This window comes from Corapipo altera, unplaced genomic scaffold, assembly GCF_003945725.1.
Source record: "Corapipo altera isolate COAL_440 unplaced genomic scaffold, ASM394572v1 22b, whole genome shotgun sequence".
NCBI classification, from domain to species: Eukaryota; Metazoa; Chordata; class Aves; order Passeriformes; family Pipridae; genus Corapipo; species Corapipo altera.
In genome coordinates this window covers 28,062,384-28,089,427 of record NW_020884876.1, presented here as the reverse complement: position 1 = coordinate 28,089,427, position 27,044 = coordinate 28,062,384, and the positions used below count along the sequence as shown (strand labels likewise).

At 40.1% G+C, this 27,044-nt stretch overlaps 1 protein-coding gene across 2 annotated transcripts in view; it reads left to right on the top strand.

Moving 5' to 3' along the window:
* GRID2 (glutamate ionotropic receptor delta type subunit 2) overlaps positions 1-20,114 on the top strand; it is a 693,976-nt gene extending 673,862 nt beyond the window's left edge. For both annotated transcript variants that reach the window (XM_027635943.1, XM_027635941.1), the window contains 2 exons: positions 14,803-15,043; positions 19,058-20,114. In XM_027635943.1, coding sequence (XP_027491744.1) covers positions 14,803-15,043; positions 19,058-19,480 — 664 coding nt within the window. In that variant the 3' untranslated portion in view covers positions 19,481-20,114. The remainder of the gene's footprint in view (positions 1-14,802; positions 15,044-19,057) is intronic.
* The last annotated feature ends 6,930 nt before the right edge of the window (positions 20,115-27,044 follow it).

The following is a 27,044-nucleotide window of genomic DNA, read 5'->3' as shown; positions in this document are numbered from 1 at the left end:
AAATTAGCCAGTATAAGTATTTTTTGCCTGCAAAGACTTTCTGTGCTGGGCTGCGTGGCCTGGCTTTCCTGACTACCAGCAGTAGCAATAAAACAAAATATGCCTCCTACCCACTGCCTTCTGTTTCCAGCAAGGGGAAAATCTCTGCTGCCCTATTCTGCAGGTAGTTCCATTTTCTTTGGTCCCTGTCATCTGTAATTGGAATTACACCATCAGAAGTCACAGGCTGTGATTACAGGCTCCTTGGGCAACAGGTGTTGGTTCATTCCCACAGTTCGGGCAGGGCCTTGTGCTCAACATGTTGCTGGTTGGTATCTCTCTGGCTGCAGCACTGTGCTCAATCTGAAGGGATGGGAATGGAGAGAAGGTAGGTGTCAGAGGGTTTACTCTGGCTTCTGAAAAGCAGCAGTGCTACTGTTGCCCTTCTCTGATCTTTCTAACTGGTACAAAGAGCTTTTCTTAAACAGGCAGCGTGGGTGAGCTTTGACTTTTCGCATCCATGTCCTGCATCTCCCAGAGAGGGTGATGATGGGTGGCTACTGCAGGCTCTGGTCCAACAGCAGTACGGCCAAAGGTGCCCCTTTCCAACAGAGATATGCTGTGCTGGGTATTTAATTCCAGTTTTTGTAAGAGCTGGATGGAAAACAACATTCTGCTTCAAAGGGGAAAAAAAAAAACAAAAAACCTAAGCTTCAGTATCTGTTTTTTCCAACCTGCCTGCATTAAGATTTCCTTAATGCAGGCAGGTTCCTGTATGTGATTTTCCTGCTCCCTGCAATAGCTTCCTAAGCTAGATATTTACTTGCAGGAGCAAGAGACTCTTATTGCTGTCTCTATCATGAATTCTCTACCTTATAATCCCTGTTATAAAGGTGATTTCACTTCCAGTCCCTGCTTTGAATTAGGCAAGCAGGATAGAAGTCCGGTTTGCCTACATCTTGAGTGTATGTCTTGCTCTCTTGGATCAGAATATCCAGTTTGATCTGAAATGCAAACAAAAAGGGAGGACTGGAAGAAAAAACAACTCTAGTCTTCTTAGTTTATAATTTAAATCAGAATTAGAAACTAGTCTAAAAATAAAAAATTTTTAAAAAAGCAAAACAAAAAAACAAACAGCAACATGAAACTGCATTGGAATATGCTCAACCCCAAATATCCACACAACAATCTCCATGTAAAGCTCCCTCTATCATCATAATCTCCACAGTCAATCATAGCCTTATCTTCATATCTGAATGTTACTAGAGTCTTTTTTTTTAACCAATTGTGAGTGTTTGAATATATTTTTATTTATGTATTTATATAATATGTATTTACGGAACTGGAAAAAGCCCCTGCTCCTACTTTTCCCAAACAGGATAGGAATGAATCTGACATTACCTTAGAATTTTAGCTATTTACCCCCATCTGCAGGCAGCGTCCATGAGATGTACTGCAATACATATCCTTGGTCTCTCTCTTCAGTGAAGTGCTCCCAGGGAGAGAAGTATCCCCTGGAGCTTGTCTGACCCAAATTAGGTGAAGAAATGATAGTTATGGATAGCGTGTTATCCAAGGTGTGAATGGTGCAGAGCTTTGAGGTGCCAAGTGGTGCTGTGAAGGGCAGGGAAATGTTACAGCTTTGCTGGCAATGTAAAGAAGGATCTCATCCCTTCTTCCATCACCCCCTTATGTCCCTGCCCACTGGTGCTGCTCTAATCCCTCCAGAGCTGGAGAGGGGCTGTGATATTGCCCAGCTGCCATGAAGTCCATGTCCCTTCCAGTTCTCTACAGATCAGTGCTTTGGAGTTTCCCTGTGGGCCAGTCCTGCCCAGAGCTTGGCCCTGCTGATAACCCTAAGGTTGTTCCCATGTTTGGGAAATGCCTGGACCAGCAAGAGAGAGGCTATGCTGCAGCACAAGCCTTCAAAGCTGTCATTGATGTAGAGACTGAGCAATAGAGTCAGCCAGCTGCTTGCTGGGGAAGTCATGGCTAATGCACTTTCACGTCTTCAGCCTTTTCTACCTGTCAATGTAGCCTTCCAAACTGCTCTTTTCCTTGCCTTCTCTTTTGCTCTAGACTTCTCTTAGGAAAACAAATAAATATACCAACTGCAAAAAGGAACAGAGAAAGCAGGGACTGGGTTCAACCACTGCTCTCACCCCACACCTAAGGTTTGATCATGGTCTCTGACTCAGACTCAGCTTTCTTCTCTGTACAGGCACAATGGTAAAACTTGTTGTTAATGAAAATGTTTTAAGATTAGGTACGTTTAAAAAACTAACATAGGGCATTCCTGAAATTTGTCTGAAGTTATGACAACTTATATAGAAATTCTGTGGAAAAGACAAATATTTTTAAAGCTTACAAGTTAACATGATGATAAATGCCAGGATCTTATTTTCCAGACTGTTCTGTTTTACCTTCTCTCTGTTCCCTACCTGGGGGCTGCATTACAGCTTTGTGCCCAGCAGTTGCAGGCAGCTGCTGGTTGCAGGGGGGAAACTCCTGTGGCATTATTTATGGCAGCTCTCAGTGAGAGGACAGTGATTTACTGTGTGTCATCTTCTGCAGCTGTGAATTTGCAGGATGGCGACAGGGTCATTCGGTGGAGTCCTAATTTTCAGTCTGACACAGAGGTAGAGAAAGGTGAACTGGCTGGATAAAAATAAAAACCTGTTAATATCCTCCTTTGCCCTCCCACAAAGGAACTGGGAAATCAGGGTTGAGAATACCCCGCCATTCATGCTCCCACCTCTTCTGCCAGACAACTTTTTCAAGAGAAGTTGGCATGGTCTTGATTCTTCCTCTAAATTTGGGTGACTTTTTTTAATATGTCTCCCCTTTTCTTGTCTCTCCTCTAAACTCTACATCTGACTGCACCTACTCTACATCTGACTCTCCTTACTAGGGATGATGGACCTGAATTTCACCAAACTTGCCCCATGCTCTGAGCTATGCAACAAGCAGCATAGCAGCAACAGGAGCCCTCACCCAGCTCTCGGACCTGCCTCTGCCTGCAGAAAGGAGCTCAATTCCCTGTTGTATGAAAAAGAGCTGCAGAATTTGCCCTCATGTCCTTGGTCTTGAAAAAGATATGCACAGATCAACTGAGCAGGCTCATGGACTTATCCAAATTGAATCTCAGTGCCAAGTCGCTTGGTTTTGACCTATGCTATAAAATTGTTAAATTCCTATAAAGCCATTGGCATTCTGCAGAGGGAAGATGATAGAAAGCACCTGGGAGTTCCTCACATTTTATTTCTGGGGTTATTTCTTTCAACCACAGTTTATCTGGCACAGTGCACAGGAAAACGATGGGATGTGCTTTTTAATGTTACAGAGCAAATCCTGGCATTGCCTTCTGTCAGTAGTAGTGAACCATGCCAGTCAGCTGTGGCACAGTGTCATGAGACAATGAGCAAATGCAGCTCAGTGGTCCCTGTGGAAAGTTGCTTCATGAGCTGTGTCTGCTGGAGAGGGAGTAAAGGGAGAAGGAGGGAAAGGTTCATTTATTTGCTCCCAAGGTTCCTCCTCTGAGGTTTCCATGGTAGAAATTGCAAAACTGCAAGTAGGATTAATAATTTTATGAAAGAAGTGACGGTAGGTATAATAACAGAGGGCAAATGAGCCCATTATCTGGTCTGGCTGACTATGAAAGATTTTTGCTCCAAGGCATCTGCTGTAATTGAAGATTTGCTTGGTCAAGCTGTAAAACACTTTTAGGATACAAGTGATGTCTGCTGTCATTGCTATGCAAGCTTATGTTTCCTTTCTTCTATTCCCGTGAGCTGAATAGAAGATAATGTTCAGGTCAGTTACCAGCAGATTGGTGAGGGGAGAAAACTACACCTGTAAAGACATAGAAACCCCTCAAACACTGAGAAACAATTAGGAGTTCCAAGACTGAAAAACTATATACAGAAATTTTGCTTACTTTTAAGAATAAAATGTAAAAAAATTACTTGGTTTAACCATGTGGACTTTGATAATCAAGATATGCAGTGAATGAAGACAGGGTTCATAATGAAAATCACTAAATCTTATTACAATATCAAATGTTTCAAAATCATTCTGAGTTTTAAAAAATATTTAGATTGTATATTGCTCTGTCGGGAAGCTGATTTTTTTTTAATGTTCAATTTAAGAATTAATTTTAAGATTATCCTTTGAAACTTTTCATGGTTACATAATTTCTAACATGCTTCTGTATGTTTGCTGTTGAATCTAAAATTTGGATGCTCCAATATGAAATATTAGAAATAAAGGCCATTAGAGGGGTATGTCCTTGCAGGTGGCAAGAATTTAATATTATTTTACTTTATGGAAAAGTCTCAGTTTTTATCTGGATAGATCAGTTGCAAAGAAAAGCAGTTATTTCCTCCTGCTTCTGTCTGGGCTGAAATTTCTGACAGAAGATTTAGGTATTCTAGTGCCTTTACAGGCTTCCATGTTTTGTCTAACAAACTTGTTTTGCACAGAACAGGCATCCCTCAAGTTTGCGTGAATAATATGGGCCTAGATTTGAGGGGAAAAAAGGTATGAGGTGAAATGCGAAACTTCAGATCCTCCTGCCGGTTCCTTTCTGCTCTGCTTCCATCAGCAGCAAAAGTAATGGTAGGTTTGGATTGTTCTGCCCTGTTCCAAAGCACTAAAATCCTGAAGAAATAAAATAAATTTAAAAATTAACATCACAAACAGGTGAAGACAGCCCTTGCTTATTGCAATGCAGACGGGACCAGAGGACCTGATTAGGCAAAGTTTGTGAGACAAGAACACAGACTCTTGAAAAACTGCAGCATTACTAGGGAGATGCCTTTGTTAACAGAATAAACACTCAGTCCTCCTGCAGATTGTTATCTGGATTGAATGGCACTTGATTCCTATCGAGACACTTCTTCATAACATGGAAATCTCAGGTAGTGTGAATCCTTTGAGTAAACACCATGCTGCTTAAAGCCCTGATTCCTATCATGCAAGGTAGACTGCAACCCCCCAGGACACACACTGCAGTGGAAGGTGGGCAATAAATCATCAATTATTAACTTTTATAACCACCAGTAGCTAGCAGGGTTTCTCTGCCAGGCTTCTACATCTCTCTGCATTGCTGGTAGCCCTGCAAGAGCACAGAAAGGTGCTTTGATTGCCAGTATGTTCTCCCGCTGGCACAAAACCTGCATACACAGAGGTGTCAGTGTGACACGCTGATGCGTTATTGAAAGTGATCACTAAGTCTAGTGAAGAAGAGAAACTACACCAATTCCTACCTTATCTCCCCATACATAAGAGCAACATGGTTACAAAAGGGAGCAGCAACACAGAGCATCAGTTAGTGCTGTGCACAGATAGACCGTAGCGCAGCAGTCAGGCAGCTTCTCGCTTGCAAAGTTGTACTATCTTGTCTTTCATAATTTTCTTTTAAGACAGATTAAAGCCCTCCTTGGAGGGATGTTAAAAAATGTGAGTGCTCATCAAAGTAGAGAAATTTATGATCTCATGTCTTTGAGGAAGGCTTACCTGATGCATATTAGAAGGGAAAGTAGGCAGAGCGAGCCCCAGACCAGCTGAGGTGCCTTAGGCAATATATCCAGGGCACCCATCTCAGGCAGATCTGTTTGTAACTTGGGCCAGGCTTGTGTCAGAAGTGTGGTTTGACACAAGTTTAGACTGAAGAGCAGGAGTAGAATTCCTCAAATCTCAAGGTGTGAAATAAGAAATATTATTTTTTTTAAGTGCGGTCCAATCCACTCTTCACTGCCTCCAGTAAATTTGGCAGGGACTCATAATTTTCTAAGGCAAAATTGTGGCTATTCCTTAGGCTTCCCCAGATAGCACTATACTGCTATACATATTTGAAGAGTACTTATATGATTTGAGATAGACTTTAAAGAAAGAACATATTTTGGAGGTGTCTCTAGAAACGGTTCCTCTATGAAATGGATTTGCTTGGGAGTGCAAATCAAAGTAATTAATTAAATTTTGAAGCAATAATATATTTTAAGGCAATAATATACAATAATCTTAAACATTTTCACTTTCATTGTCCAAAGGATTGTCTGGAGAGGGCTCTCCTCAGTATAATGTTAATCTATAAGGTTGTTTATTACAGTGTTCATGTACAGAAGTACTGGTTTCAAACCTCAACGTGTTTAAAACCCTGGATGGGAATGAATCTGGGAAGCTTTCACAGCTGTAACCAAGGACCAAGATAAAAGCATTTGAGATATTTTTAAATGTCAAATTTCAGACACAAAGCATATTACTGTGATTTGATCTTCAGACTCTGTATTTATCTGTCTAGCTTCTCCTATTCTATCAACAACTCTGTTCACCTTGGAGATAGCTTTAAGCTATTGATTTGAGGTCTTTCTAATCCAAATTATGATATTTAAATCAAGCTATGTAAATCATGCATTTAAACACTATCAAAAAGAAAATTTTTAAGATTTTGGTTTTAATTTTTTTGGTCTTAAAAGCACTGTACAAACAGTTTAAAACATGAGAGAATCATTGGCTATATATTTTGAGAGAACTATCATAACAAAATATCTTTTGTCATTTTTGCTTAGATATATAGCAAATACATGTCAAATATGCAAGTGCCACCTAGATCTCTTACTTTCATAAAAGAGATATGCTAGACTGTCAGTTAACAGGACTTAATGTAACTGATGTGTCTTGTATTTCTCAAAATGTGGATGTAGGTAGTTTGTATAGCATGAGGCTTTGCACTGCCCAAAGCATGACTCCAAGCAAAGATGATAATTTCCAGGTTCTTACACTAAAATGAAAGATCTTTTCCTGCACCCAATAACCCAAATATCACAGTGTGCTTAAGGATGATGCTGACATTTTCAAAGACCACCCAAGGTGTTGCCTTTCTGACTGCAGATATGCTCTGGGTCTCTGTGGGACTTACTGTCTTTTCCTTTTCAGCTCTCTTGCGTCTCTTCGGCTTGCTTTCATTCTACCTGTTGTCGATTCACTGGAGTCCAATTTTGATATTAGCAAATACCATATTGTCATAGCTATAATAAGTGCTTGACTTTTAAAGTTGGCATAAACATGTACAACATAAAAAACCTGAAGTTCATTAGTCACTGCAACTCTTAAGATTAATCATGTTAATAATTTGATTTCTAAGGCAATTCCTTCTCAGCTGAAGACAAGACTTGTGGGTTCGTTCAGTGCTACATTAGGTCAGTGAACTGATTTATTTATCCTTCTGACAGGACATCAGCAGATAATCTAAACAGATTAGTTAAAGTTATTCTCTATGATCTAACTAAATAATAATTCCTTAAAAGACAAATATTTTAGTATTTCATTTTGATGTTTTCTTAATGAAAACTTTCAGTGTTTGATTTATTGCTTTGTGTCCAAAAAAATCTGAGAATGCACTAGATGAAATAGTAATTGCGCCTAATAACGGTCTGTTTGCATCTCACTCATGGAAAAAAAAACAATAACAAAGTCAAACTAAAGTGTTTTTTTCAACTGTTTTCTTTCTGCTGCTAAGCAGGAGAATGGTTATTTACATGGCTTGTTAACCACAGGGCTGCTCAGGCAGGGGTCAGCTGACAAGTGACACTGGAGGAAATGTTCAGTGAGATGAGATTTCGGGGAGAAGGCATCTAAGAAATATGTGGTGACTGAAAAGGCACTTTTCAAGCTTTCCATCTTGGGCTAGTCTAGGTATCCTGATTCAGAAAAATGCCATGCTTTTTTCACAGCTTATCCAGAAGGGTTGGGATTCCCAGGTATGCTCTCTGTTGGGTTCTGCTGTCTGTAAGTTAATGATGAAAATCCTGATGACTTTGGACATTTAGGTTTCCTGGTTTTGTGTGAAATTATCAATTATTACAGTTATGAAAAGGAGCTACTGACACTGCTTGGGACCTGCAACTCAAGTCCTTAAGTTGAATATGTGTAATCATACAGTCTACTCACATATAGCCACAATATCATTTCTGACTGCCTCTGGTGTTCACAAGAACCATTGTAGGGGATAGTTTGAAGAAAGTGTAATTTTAGGAATGAGCTATCTCCATTCTATGGCAGTCACACACGTCACACCTGATCTTTGAATCTTGGAGACAGTGTTGGAAACATGGGCAGTTAGCAAGACATTTTTCCTGGTGCAGACCAGGGAGAGTGAGTACAGAACTGTCCTAGTTGAGGGGAGAGCATCAAAGTCTGCTTTGCTCTTCTGCAGACTCCACAAGCTGTCCCTGCACTTGCTTCTGGCTTATGGTAATGAAAGCAAGAGAAAAATTAGGTCCCGGCTGTTCATGTGGCCATGAAGTACTGAATTTTTTATAAAGCTTAGTAAGTATCATTTCTCAAGTAATTTTCTAAAAGAGGACTGGAATATGGGTAGTGTACGGGAACCAATGTACCTTGAAAGTACATTTCTTTGTTTTAATAAGGTTGGCGGTGTACCGTGACTCACCATAATGAATTAATTTGGTGTTTACCATAACAGCACTGAGCTTAATGAACTCATGATATTTATGCAGCTGTCTGTAGATGTTCTCTTGTCATTTGGGATTTATAAATAGGTACTAATACTTTTATTGCTGCTTTCTCCTGAGCAGAAAAGTTCTTCACAATGAAAAACCAGTAAAGCTCACCTCTATTTTTCGATATAAAAAGTAAGCAGAAGATCTTTAATAACTTGATTTTCATCTTTATCTAGGTTTCTGAATTGTTAGTATGTACTCAGCAAAGCTGTGCAGCTTGAAAAAAATTATTGTAGAGCTGTCCTCATAAAATTCCACTAGTCATATAATAGAGTTAATATCTCATTTCTTATTACTGCAGATGCCATTTCATTTAAGGTTAGCCCTCTGTATTTGAAAGAGTGTCCATGTAAGTTCAAAAAGATTTAAGTAAGAAGTTCACTAAATTGAACAAAGTGATACTAATTTATGGGATCTGAGTCATGAGTGCTGCATCTTTGGAAGCTAATGGTTTGTTGCTGAGCAAAACAGGTCAACTGCTTTCTCTCTTTTAATATTGTTTGATATGCAAATCCTTAATGCTGAACAGCATCTTCTGGTTTACTGCTGTTTCTTCTGTCTCTAGAAGGTGAGATGCTTATCCTTGTTTCTGTGCACTGACTTCCTAGTGACAGCACTGTGATGCTGAGCACTGCTGAAGGGCAGATCAGAAGACGACCACCTGCCTGCCTTCATGGGCCACAAGCTAGTTGGGTTTAAATCTGCTTGGAGTCTCTGCCATAAAACAGGCTTTGCAGCTGGACCCAAGGGCACTCTTTTGCTGGGTTAAGTGGTGGGAATGGGTGGAGAGGGAGCACCGCTTCGTCTAATCTGGCAGCATTTGGCTGGCACGAAAAATTTCCTCTCATGGAGCCTGTGATTGGCAGCTCATTAAAAAGCTGGCTTAAAAAAAATCCACACACAGAAAACAGTCTCTTCAAATCCAAAAATTCTCACAGATATCAAGATCTGTAGTTGAAGAAAGGACTGGAATAGCAATGATCTCTCTGCCTCTGGGTGTTTGGCTCATCTTGCAAGCTCTCCTAGCATCACCTCAGTCCACCCAGGAGCAGGCACTGGCACTGCTCCCCTCTTTCTTTCACGTGGGAACAATGACTTCTGTCCTACACTTTCCCACACATGCTTTTCCTGGCTGAAATATGATGCAAACATGATTTACAGCATAAAAGTCAAGGCTTTGAGCATCAACATGTGTCTCCCTCGAGGCCTCAAGGATAAGGGCAAAATATGAAAACTCACCAGGTCTCAGTGAGATGATGAGGTGCCACTGGTGGGGGAGGAGATGGAAAGGACCCCAAGAGTCTACTACTTACCTGTCTCCATTCTTATTTCCCATTTCCTTCCCCATGTCTGGGACTGCCTCTTTCCCTGTCAGGAGGCAGCAAGCCAGGCTGGGCAGCAGCCATTCCTCTCTGGCACCAAAACCCTAAGCCAGCCATCCAGGTGGCACTGGTGAAAGCTGCTTTGCCAAAACCTAAAGCTTGCTCTGGGAGATGCAATGGGAGATACAAAAGGAGTTGGCATCACTCCAGTTATTGCAGTGAATAAGAAAGATTAGGCAGTTGCTTCACTGAAATAAAAAAAAAAAAAAAAACAAAACACAAATTCTCCTTTTGGGTTCCTACCTGTCTACTTTGATAACTGAAGGATACTTACAAATCAGCTTAGTTTTATATCTTATTTGAAGAGTAGAACCAAATTCTGCAAAAACTTTATACCAGATTTTTGTTAGAAAAACTCCAGTGAAGAGGTTTTGCCTGAGGAATTTGACTCTTGGCTAACCACTGCAGAAGCTACTAGAGGTCTTGTAACCACCTGGCCCCATCTGCAAGTACCAAGTGCTCCCAAATGCAATCCACAACAGTTTCCCAGGAACCCCCTGCGAGCAAGCAGAAGGCCTGGGACCTTGGCTCAGACCTCCAAGGCACAGCCCACTAAGGTATACCAGTATAGCCACTTCTTTTGTTCTTTTTTTTTCTTTTTTTTTTTCTTTTTTTTCTTTTTTCTTTTTTCTTTTTCTCCCCCTTTCGACAGTGGGCATTCTTCACACAACTCTGCACATCTGCTCTCTGCTGCACCCTGATCTTCTGACTAGGGACAGAATACCACCTCACCATCTCCTCTTCCCCATCAGTGACAATGGTGAAGTTATCCCTCTGGATAACGTGTTCCTGGTGCAGGAAGCTGATATTTAGTAACCTCTGACATCCCAGAACATGCATTGGCATTTCTGATATCATTGTAAGTGTCCTGTCATATCTTTTGCTCACTACTGATAGCTCAGAATAAAATTACATTGAAAAAAGTGTTGTCACAGAAGTCTCAATTGTGTAGCATTTGTGACACCTTGCTATCATATTAAGTTGGGGGCTTTTTATCTGTGGGTATTTTGGAGGAGTAATTCCATTTCACTGCCAGCAGTGAAGTATGTAGTTACTGAGTGGAATCCAGCCCTATTCCCATTGATTCAGTAGGATTTGTTCACATCCCTGTTAGATTTAGAAACCACAGGCAGTTTAGTTTTCTCTGTTTCTATCCTCTAGACATCACTTGGCACTGTGAATTCAGAGCCAAATCCATTAAACTGCATGCAGATATTTTCTTTTGTGCAGCTCGATAAATTTACGTCATTGCCTTGAAAAATGTTACTCTAACATTAGCCTGCTAAAGAAAAATATATTAAGATCTGCACTCTATCCATAAGCAAGTTTTAGAGGTCATGGTATTTTTTGGACAAATCAGATTATTTCAATATATAGGCTTCTTTTGTAAGCCTTTTGAGACAATGGTATTTCAAAACAGCAGGAACTCCTGCCCCCTACTTAATACTTTCCACCACTCTTTCTACTGGCTTATGTGTTGCAATACTACTCTGCACCAATACAGCAGGCTCAAAGGAGCCAAGTCTCTCGAGGAAAAAGTTCAGTTTTAAACATCTGGGACTTGGAAAAAGAGGCACTTGCTGGAATTATAGCATTAGAACATCATTATCATTCAGAGCATTTAGTTAATGCATTATTACTTTAGTCATTTATTAAATTTGAAAATCAAATATCAAAGTGATTGTAGTGTCTGCCACCCAACAGGTACATCTGATTAGAGTGTATCAGGGCACCCACCAGGAGCTGCGGCAAAACCACATATTTTTATGGAAAGAGTGCCATCGTGTGGGAGGCTCTTGCAGCATGCACGGATAGCAGTACTCGTGTGCTATCCTCCCATCCTCCTGTGTTTTTCCTGGCATTTTCATTAAAGTACAATTTTTGTTTATGAAAATGAGCTACTAAAATAGGAAGTTTCATAACTAGGAACAGGTCAGAAGTGTTAAATCTTCTTAGTATGTTAACTATTATTTTAGTTCTGCAGACAGGTGAATTCCAGAACAAAGTGTTTGCGAAGTCTAAGAGAAGTATGATCTTCCTTGTTCTCTGCATCACATTAATAGAGTTAGATATTCGTGCTCTTATCATTTCTGTTGATATATATTTTATCCCTCAACATCTGCTTTAAGCTGCAGTTTTACAAGGCTTCATTATAAGCTTTTGACTTCTCAAGCTTTTCTGTGTAATGATACCATTACTATAGCTGGTTTCTGCTGCTTTTTTTATGTTTTCCTTTAAATAATTGAACTATATGTTACATCCATAAAGAAAATTGCCAATAATTACCAGGAGTACAATTAGGAATAAATCTCCATTAAGGAACAAGCCAAAGCTCAGTGTTTTTATGCAAATGTCTTTTGTTAAAAAGATGTCTTGTGTAATCAAGAATTATACTGACAAGTGAAGAATCATTTAATTAATGAGAATAGAGCAATCATTTGGATGGTTCATTCTATTCCTGACTGAATAAAACAGAGAAAATAGTCCTGCTCAGGGATTACAGCCACTGCTGGAAGAAATAAGCCCCATGGATGTTCCTCTGTTAGTGCCTTGTGTAGATAGTACAGTAATTCCTAAATATAAAACCACATATGTTTGGATTAGGCACTGAAAATTAATCTACTGTTATTCCACAAGAACTTATACGAAAAGGTTCTGTTTGTGCTTACTATCTGCTCCTGCTAACCTGTCAGACTGGCATATCTGGGCAAAATGCTCACCTAAATCCTATTACAGGGTTCTAGGGCAGCAGGAACCAGGATTATGGTGAGTTCTTTCTGTAAGGATTGTATGCCATGATAGAGGGTAGCGTATGGACTGTGTTTGCAGTTGCAGAGCAGTAATCTGATCTCCAGTCCAACCCTCTGATCAGAGCAGGTCCAGTTAGGTCTGTTTGCTCTGGGTCTTTCCCAGTGGGTCTTTGAATGCTGCCAAGGGTGGTGATGCCATAAATTCTCTGTTCCAGTGTTTGACCTCTCCCATTCTTCTCTTATCTAGTTGGAATTTCTTATCTTCTAGTTTATCCCAGTTGCATCTGTTCCTGTCACTGGGTGAGCTTCAGCTTCTCTACACACTCCCAATAGGCAGCTGTAGGCAGCAATGACAGCACTCCTGTGTATGGTCCACATGCCTCCAAAGCTCCTCCAAACATGGATGTCTCATAACAGCTACTCTGTCTCTTGTAACAGAACGGAGAATTCTCCCACCCTTGACACATCCCTGCTGCCTCAGGAAGCTTCAGGATGAGGTTTCCCCAAGTTGGCTCTGAGTTTGGGAGAATTCAAAATATAGCCCAGGCAACTGTGACCTTGTTTGCCCCTCTCCAGGGCTGGACCTTCAGCAATGTAGTGTCAGCAGGCACTGCACAGAATTTGTCCCACTTCTTATAAACACAAAGCTATACGAACAAGGTGATTCTGGCATCTCCAAGGACGTGTGTATTGCCTGTGATCTGTTCCTTGAAGGCACTGTTCCCTTTGGTACAGCACAGAAGTGAACAAGCAGTTCCCCTCTGAACAGGTGAGGATCTCAGCCACCAGCTGTACTACTAGGTAGGAAGTGGAAGCTCACTCCAGAGCTGTGCTGAGATTTCAGCCACTGGTGGCTTTGTCAGGTCTCCCATTCCTGGTAGGACCACAGCATAAATATATGGTCATTTGGGTGTGCCATAGAAAATTAGGTGTCTTCATTGACACGACTACCTATTCAAGCAGCATGGGAGACTGAGTAAATTCTGTATAGAGCAGTTGCTCTGTGCTTCCAAGGTGCATTCAAACTCCCTTTCGAGGTTGATGATGTAGACCAACCACTCCACTGAGCTGTTAGGGTAGCCCTGAGACAGTAGGACAGCTTTTCTTCCCCCTCTGATGCAGTACAGTCTCTGGCAGCAACATCCCAGACCTCTGCTGGTTTGTGTGCACTTGGATTTCTTTGCATGCTGTGTCAAATGATTGCACAAGTAATTGTTTGTCTTCCAACACTGAAATGAAAAACAAATTTATTATATGAAGGAAAACATTCCCTCTGTTTTATTCTTTTTAGATCTGATCATTGAATTTTTTATTTTGGATAACCAGAGACACCCAGCTGTTACTCTAGTCATTTCTGGATGTTTTTAAAAAAACACTCTCCTCAGGAATAAATGAACTAAATATGAAAATCTTCTTACAAATAAAATTCTCATTTCTCAAACTGCTCATCCCACAGGAAGTCTAGTTAAATGCATTGTCCTTGCAAGCTGCCCAGTAAATCTTCATGGGCTGGATATGTAGGTCCAAGGACAAGTGAATTCCACAGCAAGGAACCTTCCTGTGGAATCACTTATCATCAGGTCACATTCTTACGTTAAGCAAGATTAGTTTAGGTCACCACTGGCTGTAATAAGATGGCTTTGTTCTCTCTCTCTCTCCAAAGCAGCAAGTAGGTAACCTGTTAAGGATCAATTTAGATCAATTAGGATCAATAAAGTGTAATTTGTGATCCATCTGGACTGTATTTTCCTTCTGATTTGGGAGGGGGGTTTAATTGAAATGTCTCTTCTCCAGTGATTAAAATGCAAGATATTGTCAAATAAATAATGCACTACAAAAGTCTACTGACATAGTCTGTAGTGAAAGCCAATTAAGAAAATACGGTATATGAAGTAAAGCCTTTTCATTAAGGTTGTTAAAAGAAAACAAGAGTCGTGTGCTTTCCTGTATCTGGAGTAGAACATGGATATCTATGTGCTCAGTCTAACAGGCAACCCCATATTCAAGCTTTCTTTTCTGGCTAAATCAGTCTGTCTGGGTTCATCAGCTTCTTGGCTTTCCAAGACATATGGGAAAAGTTGCAAGTAGTCAGATTCCATCCTCACACTCTCAGGTATCGCTGTCCACTGCCCCGCTGTAACCACTGACTTCTGTGCTTTTCTCCTCCAGGATTTTGGAGCTGCAGCAGAATGGCGACATGGACATACTGAAGCATAAGTGGTGGCCGAAGAACGGTCAGTGTGATCTTTACTCATCTGTGGATACCAAACAGAAAGGAGGTGCCCTGGACATAAAAAGTTTTGCAGGTGTTTTCTGCATCCTCGCTGCAGGGATTGTCCTATCCTGTTTCATTGCAATGTTGGAAACGTGGTGGAATAAAAGGAAAGGCTCCCGGGTTCCATCAAAAGAGGTATTAGACCCTCCATTTCTCCTGGGGAATTTTCATGCACCCTAAATATTGCTGCCTTGACTTTATAGCACTAGAGAGGGTGGGGAATCAAATTTTGAGATACTTCGTTAGCTTCCTGATTTTTTAAGATAAATTATGTTCCCCAAAACCTTTTTAGCTATTCTTTCTAGAAATAAATTCTTTGAATGGAAATAAATGTATGTTGATGATGTATAAATATGCAACTATTCTGAGTAAAACACAACTGTTACTTGTAGAATAGTACATTATTAATACATCAATATTTGGTTCATTATTCCCATTGGTCACAGCTAATTCTCACCAGGTTTCTTGGTTACTTCTTGAAAAATATATCCCCTAAGCTCAATGGCTCAGTCTTGTCCCCATTTTCAGAAATACTGACCTCTTGAGACTTCCATGAACTTCAGTTCTCGTTATTGCATCTGAAGTCCAGGGAAGTAAGGCTGCATTAGATTTTTCAGGTTTATTTCTGAAATCTACTACAGACTTGTTTCAGAAAATCTTGGACAGAGGCCACAGGGAGATATGTTATTTTACATCTGAGATGAGTTTGCTTCTACACCTGCATGTGTAATGCTTTCCTTCCTGTGGTAACCTACCTGTCCTTTTACCAGCCATCTGAGCCTTATGCAACTTTATACCAAATTTCTTACCTTTATAATTAAGTATTTACATCTACAAAATGCTAAAAAAAATCAGGGACAAAACAATTTATTAAAATAAACCTGGCAGCAACACCCAAAGCTGAACCCAAATATGAGCTTTAATGGCACACTGTCAAATATAGCTTTTCTGTCTGTGTAGCTTAGGCACATCTGTGTAGCTTGTGGGGTATTGCTGTTAATTTGTGTGCAGTGGTCTTGCTTTCTCTGCAGTTTCTCCATTGTGTTTATTCCTGCTAATCTAATGCTGTATATTAGGGAAGGATTAATTACCCTACCTAATTAGACAGCATTGGCACTGATGTTAAAATACGTTTAATCTTTTCTTGCCTGTTTTAATTCCCAAGCTTTTTTTTTTTTTTTTTTTTTTGTTCAAGATCTGGACCGGACCATTATTAAAAGGAAAAAAAAAAAGGAATCTCTAGTCTTTAAATTGGGTTTCTCGGGAGTGGAAACCATATAGTTTCAACTGGTAAATTATTTTAAAAACCTAAAATTTACTTGATTGTTGTTCATCCAAACTTTCAGAACTTCATACTTCATATTTATCTGATGCAAAACATGAAAATCAATAACAAAGGAAAACAAAAAAAATGCACAGATATTTTATACAACTAAAAAATTTCTATTTCAATTTTAAAATGCTGAGAAATTCAAGTGTATACTTTCCACAAATGGTATAATTTGGCCTCCTTGATCTTTGCTATATGGTCATTAGTTTAGCATTTAAAATTGCATCTCAATGCTAAATTGAAAAGCTTGGCTCAAAACTGAGTTTAACATGGACGTATGTGCTGAATGTCCCCATTATCCTGGATGTGGGGGTCATTCAGCAAGAAAAACATCTTAACTAACTTTCTTAAAATTCATTTTAGCTTCCATGAAATCCATTGGCTCTTCCAGGCCACTAGTCCAGAATCGGGGGTCAGATTGGGCCACTTTGTGGTCAGCAAGCCAACCCTTTTTCCTTGGTGGCTGCCATCTTGTGCTCCAGAATGCAAGCATTTATACTGAAAAAAATTGTCTTATGGTTGCGAAGATAACATTTCGGTCGCGTGCCAGAAGTAACCCATTCAATGATGTCTGCCTGAGTCTGCAGACAGCCTTAAACAGTAGCTCTGAGAGAAGTATGAACCGCCCCAGTAATCTCAATGGGATGTTGACTCTGAAGCCTGATGATAATTTAAATGTGAAAACTGCTGAATATTTCACTACTGATCACACAAGAGAGAAGAGGAAAGATCATATTATGGAGATATGCACAATCTTACTGTGAGTGGGTCTCATTTTGGTGTATCAGTTGGGTGGAGATTGGGTTGTGGGCTAAGCATGGGAGAGTATCACCGCTTATATATTTTCACTGGTCTGACCCTAGCCCCAAATGCATCTCTGTAAAAGAAAGAGGACTATTTTAAGTAACTTGTAGAGGCTCAGAAATTGTGAAATTCCAATCTTTTCCCAATTGGCATTTTAAATTACAAAGTGTTTGTATGTTTTTTTTTCAAAATTAAAAACAAACAAACAAAACCCAAGCAAAACAGAAAAAAAAAGAGAAAAATATTTAGGACTGTCCCTCAGAGACATAGTCATGACTTGCACGTGCTAATGGAGCCTCTGTATATTTCTTTAGCTTTCTGATGTGGCCCCACTTCTCCTGCATCCATATGCAGCTCCAAATTTTTTAGGAGAGAGCGTTTGGTGAATGCGTTTGGATTTGATGTCACCTGTGTGGTTGTTATGTGCATCCATGTCTATGTCACATGTGAATAAACTATAGACGGAAAGCTAAGTCCGAGAAATGAGCACTGCATTTTTTCCTTCCTGTGATGAGCTCAAACCAAAGCCTCTGTGGTCAGTGATCATCCAGTCCCTGGGAGATCCCTGATGCCCTGTTCCCTGCCCCTTTTCCCCTGGTTTGCCTCCCTGTCCTTGCCTTTGGAGGGTAAAATCCCAGAGAGGAGCTGGCCTCTCAGTCTCCTTGGTCCAGTTGGGCTCTGTGTTCGGCGTGGTACCAGTGGAAATGTTCAGTGATCCATTTTGCTAAGTAGATGAACACCTGCAGTTTATTCTAGGTGTGGACTTTTTCAGAGTGCTTGACTTCATTCCTAGACAAAGGAGGGATCTCAAGCCCATTCGGTATACTAGGAGTTTTGCCATTGATTCAGGGAGCTCTGGATCAAGCCAGTCATTGAATTTCAGTAATCAAGGCTGGAAGTCATCAGTGCACATCTATCGGCTGCCTAATTATCCTCTGTGAGGTCCTAGAGAGTGAGATATTTCTAGTGGCCTGGAAGAGCCAGTAAATTTCACAGAGATTAAGGTAAATTTTAAGGTTAGTTGAAATTGATTTTTGTTCTGAATGAGCTGTGCTACCTAGACTGAGGGAATACCCCTGTACGTGTATACTTAATGCTGCTTTCAATTAAGCTTTGCAGTTAAGTAGAAATATGTATGTACAATACAGATGATTTATTGGGTCACCTGGGATTTTCTCCTCTTTTTTAACTTCTGTTCATTTAAATTCTCAATTATAACAAACAAACCTGTTTAATTGAGTTCTCTGGGAGGAGAGATTTGAGAAGGAAAAGGGACAGAGGTAAGAGGAGCGATGATATATTATGATAAATAATCAGGCCGCCTTCTCACCCACAAAAGTATAATTCCATCAGAATAGATGGAACTGCTTCTTTGTAGGTAAGAAGATAATTAATCCCTCTGTTGGCATTGTAATTTAAAATCGGCTGGTGTACTCCTTTCTGTGTGATGTCAATGAGTCACCAGCACTTGGATTTTTCCTCTGTATGTTCAGCTTTTCTATACCGCAATTTACATTATAAAGGCAATAAGGAACCTGAGATGTTTCTAGCCCTTCCTTGAACCCTGAGAGGATGACAAAGATGACAACCTGATCCCTCAGAGCCTCCCATGTTGACATCCAAATTTAGTTCTCCTTGTGGAGTTGAAGAACTGGCATCATTCCAGGCATTTGAGATTATGCAGTTTACTGTTATTCAGCTGTTGCTAGTCTAACCCACCTAGCTCCAAACCTGGCTTTTCCTGAAAATCTGCCAGTGGTGCTTTAAGGTTTTTTTTGTTTGAATACAGGGTTTGAAGGTAGCTGTGGTGTAAGGGTCTGCCTTGGTTTGGCTTCACCCCCCTGGCTTCAGGTGATGGGGTGTTTGCTGGTGACATTCAGAGACACTGTGAGCCAACAGCCAGCTCTAGTTAATTGTGCATTGTGCTTCCCGAGCCGTTCTGATCACCCTGTGAAACTTCAATCCAGCACAAACGGCGGTGGTGAGTGGTGCCTGTTGTTTTTCTCATTCCCCAGGACGACAAGGAGATCGACCTGGAGCACCTCCACAGGCGTGTGAACAGCCTCTGCACAGACGACGACAGTCCCCATAAACAGTTCTCCACCTCATCGATTGACTTGACCCCGCTGGACATTGACACTTTACCCACACGTCAGGCACTGGAGCAAATCAGTGACTTCAGAAACACTCACATCACCACAACCACCTTCATACCAGAGCAGATCCAGACTCTGAGCCGCACTCTGTCTGCTAAAGCCGCTTCGGGTTTCTCCTTCGGCAGTGTGCCCGAGCACCGAACTGGCCCTTTCAGGCACAGGGCACCCAACGGTGGCTTTTTCAGAAGCCCCATCAAAACAATGTCATCTATCCCTTACCAACCAACTCCTACTTTGGGTCTGAATATTGGTAGTGACCCAGACCGAGGCACCTCCATCTGAGCACCAGAACAAGTTTCTTCACTGTTTCTTATTTAGGACTCCCTTTGCAAGGAGCAGCTGTAATATTGTGGGACTAACATGGATGTAACCTTTCTTCTTTTCCTTATTTTTTGGTTTTGAGGGTTGTGGTTTGGGGTTTTTTTTATTTGTTTGAGGGTTATTTTCTGTTTGGGTTGTTTGGGGTTTTTTTCCTTTATTTTATTTAAGAATCAGAATTATTAGTAGCAACTCTTCTTCCTCCTCTTCTCTGCTTCCTCAGTCTGGTCTCTTCTGTCTCCCCTTATTCTCTTTACTACTTGAATCACTTATTCTTTGGTTTATCACTGCGTTAGGTTTTGGTTACTTCAGGCTTTTCATATACTTTAAATATAGGAAATGTGCAGCGATTCATGCATAGAAAAACCCTGAGGATTACTTTACAGAAGGGCATTTGCTCCTCCTCCCCCACCACCTTTTTTTACTATAATTGCAATAACTTAAGTATTTTTCATGTACTCTGCTGCATCCGGTCAGCGCTCCACTGCTGTGTGTCCTTTTAACTGTGGACCAAAGGCAAACCCTGCAGTTCAAAAAATGGAAAAAATTTAAAAAAAAAAGGCAAAAAGACAAAAGAAGAAAAAAAAAAGAATGGAAAACAAATGAAGTTAAAAGATCATTCAGGCCCCATAATATAAGAATGCAATTTTGTAGGATTACAAAAAGCCATTACTATGCCAGTAAAGACTACAGTTAAATCTACTTTTGCACTGCAACAGTGCATATGACCTTTATGTGATTGTACAGTGTTAAAAGTTTTTCTTATGTACAGTAAACTGTATCATATGGCAGAAGCCTCTGTTGTGTTAAATAAATTAGTATCTCATACATATATATATATACATATATACACAAAGGTATGTGTATATATATATACATGTATATATAGCTATAAAATGGCAGCCGTTGCTATTGCAATTCATTTAATAAAGCTTTAGTAAAAATGTGTTGTATACAGGAGAGATGTACAGTGCAGGGTGTCTTTTCATTTAGAAAAGACGGGTTGCTTTAATGTTATTCTGACTTGCATTGTTTGCCAACAGAGCATATTTTATACTTTTTTATTAGAACATCCAGGGCAATTTAACATTTGTACCTAGATGTAACTCCTTTGGTTAGGTTTTGCATTGGCTATTGAGCATTCTATAAGGTTAATCTTAATAATTTTCCTTTTAATTAATTAGACAAATGGAACTCTCTCTTAGGTATACCATGTTCATGAACAACTAATATAGCTCTAGAGAAGTTAAACATAGATCAAAGGTTAATAAATCCTTTTCCAAGTCAGTACAGTTGATCAATACAATAATGGTGTTAGTAGAGAAAAAAAAATAAGCCCTTGAGATATACAGATGTGGCCTTAATTATAATCATGTATTGTTCTAAGGAAAAAAAAATATGAACAGGCGCTCATTTTAACCCTTTCTATGTTAAGTTAGGTTTAGAGGAGCTATGTATTTTTACATTAGTGCCAACTGTATAGAGTAAGAAAAAGAACAGCAGTGAGAGCAAAACCAGTGCCCACCTTGGCACCAGCTTTTTTAAGTAACACTGTTACCTGTTAGAAATGTAGGAAGAGCTTTCAATTTGTAATCCTTAAAACTAAAAATGCGGTTAAGTAGAAAGCAAGCAGTTTATCCTGTGAGTTTTTTGGTTTGGTTTTCTTTTAAATGCAACCATACACTTATTTTAATCTAACTCATTCTTTGGCTAGGATTAATAGGAATCAGCCTATGTGATTTGCTTTAGGATAAATTAAAAGGTATATTCTTCAGATCTATTCTATTTTGATGCTAATTCTGTTCTGGGGGAGCATCTTGTACTGTCACTGTTTTTTGTACTAAATCTTCAAATATTGTCTACTGTGTAAGGCAGAACGAATTCTTATCGTGCAAAAGGCCATTTTGTTTCCAGGGTAGCAAGTGTCTAAAAGCATGCACAACTTGCTTCCCCCTTGTAACATTCATGAACTCATCCACACTTCTGAGTAAAAAAAAAAAAAAAAAGAAAAAAAAAAGAAAAAAAAGAGAAAATTTCTTTCCAACAAGCTACATAGGGACATACCAGATGTTGCAGTGATTTTAGCTATTAAAAAACCTGTTAACCATGTACGATATTTAAAATAGGCCTATTTTGATGTGTTGCCTATTATACAGATACACAAAACACTTTTTGGAGGCCTCAGTTACAAGTGGCAGAGCTTTCTGTGTATAATTTGTCTAAATAATTTGTCTAATAAAATTGTTTTCTAAACTTGTGTTTCTTCCTGTTTAATTGCTGAGTGCTATAGGGTTTTCAGCCTAGGTCAAAGTGTCCACTTATAAATGTTTTTGCTGCACTGTTACTGAAGGGGATCTAGCCCATGGAGATGGGATGAGCTTGCCAGGTTGCTGAGTCAGCTCATTGAAGAGCATCCAAGGTTTACCACGTTTATCAATGTCAGACTTAGAGTTCAGAAAACATTTACAAGCAGCATTTTGGAGAATGATTTTGGAGTTCATCAGCAATAACATGTATGGGACATGATTTGTAGAAATACTGCATCCCACCTTCATCTGTTTTAGTGTAATGTAGGCATTTTCTTGGAACACAGCCTTTATAGAATCACATTCTGCCATCTTTATTTGTACAGAGGTTAGTTTGCTCTGGAGCTGGACATACACTACCTAAACCAAAAGTTTTTGCGTGAGAGAAGGGAGCCCATATTTCATTCATGATGGCTTTCTCAATTTTTAAGTTTCATTAACACGTTAACCTTAATGACCTAGTCATTAGCAAGCTGTGCAGAATCACTTCAATAACATCAGCCATGGCAATTTAACTTTCAGCATCCAAAATCTGTCTGCTTGCTTTTTACATTCAGTGTATTTTATTTACTTAAATAATATTTTTGACCTCTTACAGTTTTCTATTAAGCTTAGCAGGCATTCAGGGGATTTCATTTTATAGTTTCAAAAGTACATTGGAAGGAGTCCTCAATTCATTGCTACATGAGAAAAATCTGAATACAAATAACTTAAAACTCTAAAGGAAGTTAGATTATTGAAAGTGACTTGAGGTCACAATTTAAAGGTGCCTGTGTAATAATGCCAATAGGCTTGTAAGTATGTGGGCACTAAAAACCTAGCCACAGGATGCTAGAAGCTTTTATAATCAGGCTACTTTTATTATTTCATAAAAAATCAACCAAGAGACAAGCTCTAATTACTTTATATGAGGCAGAGCTATGGCAAACTGAGGCTCTGACCCTACAAGCCCTCATGCACCTTACAGCGCATCTAGTAGGGATTCCCTTAACCACAAGGACGCTTGCATGATCAGGGACCTAGTTTTAGACTACTGTTGATCTGTGAAGTAATCATAACCCCTTGGAAAGTGTTGTCTTGCCTGTATTATAAGTCATTCACTTAAACAGAGGCATTGCCCATGTCATTTACATTCACAGACACACCTCTCTAGAGCTAGGTGGTTTTACAGACACTACATACAGACTCTCTGTAATAGGCTACATGAAGGCAAACCCTATGTGACACTTGCCTTTCTTTAAATAAAAATCCAGTGAAGTAATAGTGTTAAAGACTGTCATGTGTCTGCTGCAGTATCTCCAGTGGAGATACAAGCCAGCTGTATAAAGATGAGTTGTTTACATGGTGATTGCAGTCATACGACCATTCTGAGATACCAGCTGCAAACAAAAAGTGAGCAGTGGAAGAAAACATTTTTATCTGATTTCAAAAAATCACTTATTAAGATGCTTCTATTGACCAGTGGGGAAATACCTGGAGATAAATAGTCCTGCTGAGCCAATCAAGTGAATGATTATAGCCGTCACTGACAGAGCACAGCACAACCAGGCCAAAGTCTCCTGTGTTTCTGTCATCTTCACAAAACAAAGTGCTCATATTGTTTCCCTAACCAAATCAGATTTTTTAGAAGCAACTTTTTATTTCTAACTTCCATAGGATGTTATGAAATGAGAGCATAAAGCTGCCTTTCTTCAAACACTCACAGTAGCTGGGTCAATGCAGTTTACTGGAGGTTAATGCCCCTGATAAGTTTAATTTCTCAACTCTGCATGAAGATGATGACACGAAAAGGAAACCAGCTTCCCATGTGCAGGCTCGTGCTGTAGTTAATGAAAAAATAGTCTTCAAAACAACAAAGGCATCATACCAACACAGCTCTACTTTAACCATTTTTCTCTCAGTCCCAATATCCATGTTTCATCTTCACTCTGCAGAGCTATTTTGAAATAAAAGTCAAAACCAAGTATCTGTCTCTTAATTTGAGTCATAGACAAAGGTTTTGATAAACACTGTGACATGAACACACGCATCCACATGTCATATCAGGAGCAGTGGGCAACTGTGAAGACATCATCACAATCTATCAGGTTCTCATGTCTCACCCAAGGCATTGTTCATGAGGTCAGAAATAGATGTCTCCAAAGGAAGGTCAGAACAGGCAAAATGATTCACAGCTGAACAAATTGCTAACCCAAAAAAATTGCATCAATGACCAAAAATTACAAGACTCAAGAATTTAATTAATGAAAAAATACTTTTCAAGAGGTATAGTTATAAAAAAAAATTTATTATCTCTCAGAACTTACAAAATCTGCCCCCCTCACTCCCATTCATTGCAGTGGTGTGATGCTTTGTTTGTACTACAGAATCTATTTCTGTAACATTTGTCAGAAGAAAGGAAAACATTACAGCTGGAAAACTGAACTCTCAAGTTGTTAACTACTGTACTCCATGTCACACAGGAAATTTGAGGCAGGAGGAAGAATTCAGCATCTCAGAACCAGTTCACTCATGTAAGAGAAAAAATAAATCTTTCCTCCCCCACATGCTGAGACGGGCTTTTAGCTGAGATGCAAGCAGGGAGCCAAGGAGAGGGTTACACCACCCAGCTGGGCTGGCAGCAGGAAGGGGCAATGGTTGTCCTGCTCACAGGCCAGAGACACACTTTCACCACTGTTCCTTCTGCCCCAGAAGTCATTTCAGAACAGTTTTGGCCCCTTAAGAAGAGCAGAGGCTGTTACATACACACCTGAGGCTCATAAGCAGGTCTATAGAGGCAGAGATGTAGGTTGTGCATTTTTCCCTAGCTCCTATCAGACAGGTTTGTGATCCCACCAGCAGCTGGAGGATGCCACATGTCAGGGCAGGAGGTCTTTGTACTCCAGGTTATTCTCCCACAATGAGCTTTCCCTGGGTGTGCTGGTCATGCTGCCCGAAGGAGGGCATATATGAACAAATGCAGTGACCATATGAGCCCTGGTACAAATGGCTGGGATCAATAACTGCCAAACCAGTGGAAAAAGAAAGCTACCTGCAGGCCAGCATGCTCAGGACACCCATCCACCGTGACATGACAGCTCAGTGCTTCTGTAGCTAATTATTCCTATCAGCACTAGGAAGGCCAACATTTCTTTCAATGCAAGATAATTTTGTCTTAATTTGCAAATCTAGCTATAATCCATTAAAAGACTGACCCACCAAATCAAAATGAAGAGTTTAAAGTCAAACCCATTAATAAAAGGCCTGGGGGATGCACATTTATGTCTGCATGAGACAGTCATCAAACTCCTGAAGCAGCCACCTAGCTGCAGGTGTTGCCCTAGGTTGCTCTTCTGGCCCCTGCAGCAGATGATGTGGCATCATAGTAAACTCGGTCTCACAGGGCATGAAAACTGGCAGCTGTATTGAGTTTGTTGGCAAAGATGCTCACAGACACACCCACCCACTTAATTTGACGGTTCATATCTTTTTCCCCAACAGGACAGCCAAGCTTTGCCTGCCTTTCCCCTTCTTGCAGGGCTGCAGCAGCAGTATTGCTGCACAGGGTGCAGTATCCCAGCCCCCCACACTGGTACACAGCTATAGATGGGACATCACTGGAAAAGTGTAGCAAGGAGGTGAAAAGCAGCCCCTTCCTTCTCAGCTGCCCCTTCTAACTCCACAGCTTTCCTGTTAGCTCTCTCACTCATTATGCGTGGGATGCATCATCAACTGGATCACAGCCCCATCTGCAAATATCCACGAGAATCAGCCTCATGATGGAAATATCATACTCTCCTTCTACATATAGGAAAATGCCCCACCTGAATCTAACTTTGTTGCCACTCAAAGAAAGACTCAGAGATGTCACTTACTCCCCTTACTTGATTTCAGAGAGACCCTCTTTTCCTACTCAGCACAATCAGAAGCAGACAGGAGATTCTGATGCAAGCATTTTTCCTGGGAGCCTGGTGTGAAGATGCTTAACATTATACAACTGCTAGAAATTAAAAAGCACAGTTGGAAAAAAACCACCGTCTTGTTAGTCATTTGTGTTGTATTTGCCTCACTCTTACGTCTAGCTCATCTCCCTGTCAAATGCCAGGGAAAAAACTAGGAGGAGCGGGCAGCTCTGTGAGTGCATTGTAGCCCTGCCACCGCTGGTAAGCTTGCCTTTCTCCCCCACTGGTCAGGGACATGCTTCTTCACACACACAGTGGGGAGGTCTTGTTTGGTTTTGAATATTCCCTGTATATGAATATTCACTGTGGACCACAGTAAGAGTAATCACAGCTGACCCATGTTGTTACTAATTAATTCTTTTCCTTACACACGGGGGAACAGGAGAAAGAAAGCAAATACTGTGAACAATGCAAATAATGTGGTTACTTGCTAATCCTGCTATCTGACACATTTTTAAGGAATAGTCTCTGTGGCATGACAGCTAACACAGCAAGAAATTGATGTAGTGTAACAAAAAAGCATGTTACTTCATGAAATAGTGCTCAGGCAACACTGGACTGGTTTGTCTTGCTCTAACTTTTACAGACCTTTCTGAATAATATCTGCTGTTGCTTGGATTGGTTTTATATTTCCCCAGGTTTTGGAGACTGCAGATGAAATTTTCTTACTTCCCCCCCTCTAGCAAAACAGAATTCCCTAAACCCCTTTATGTAACTAAAAATTATCCTGTCGGTCTATCTATACAAAACAGAAGGTATAGCTGATTTGGGACACAGGGATCAAGATAAAAGATAGGTAGAACTAGAGGGGATACACCTGGAAATCTGACTTTTCACAAACACATTTATTGTTTTCAATAAATATCACTGTCATCTTCACTTTTAAAGATGTGCTACATCATCTGACAAATGTAGGCCTATTCATATGCATATTAAGTCTGTTGTGTCTTGTATGAGTTGTTGGAAAAGGGAAAACATATCCATAAATATTCTTAAACATTTATTCCATAAGTATTGACACATACAAGCAGCTTTCCTTCCAAAACTTACAGCCAGTGGATTATTATCCATGGCATTACAGCCAGACAGTTATTATCCATGGCATATAATAATTTGCTGGAGTATAAATAGAAGTCAACCTGAAGTACAGACAGGAATTTCTATTTCATGGGTTGAAGCCATGTAAGGAACTACCAGGCATGGTGCATTTGCATGCACATCTCCATCCTTTACCCCATGCTTCGTATTCCTGAGTAAATAGTGGTTACTTGCTAAAGCATG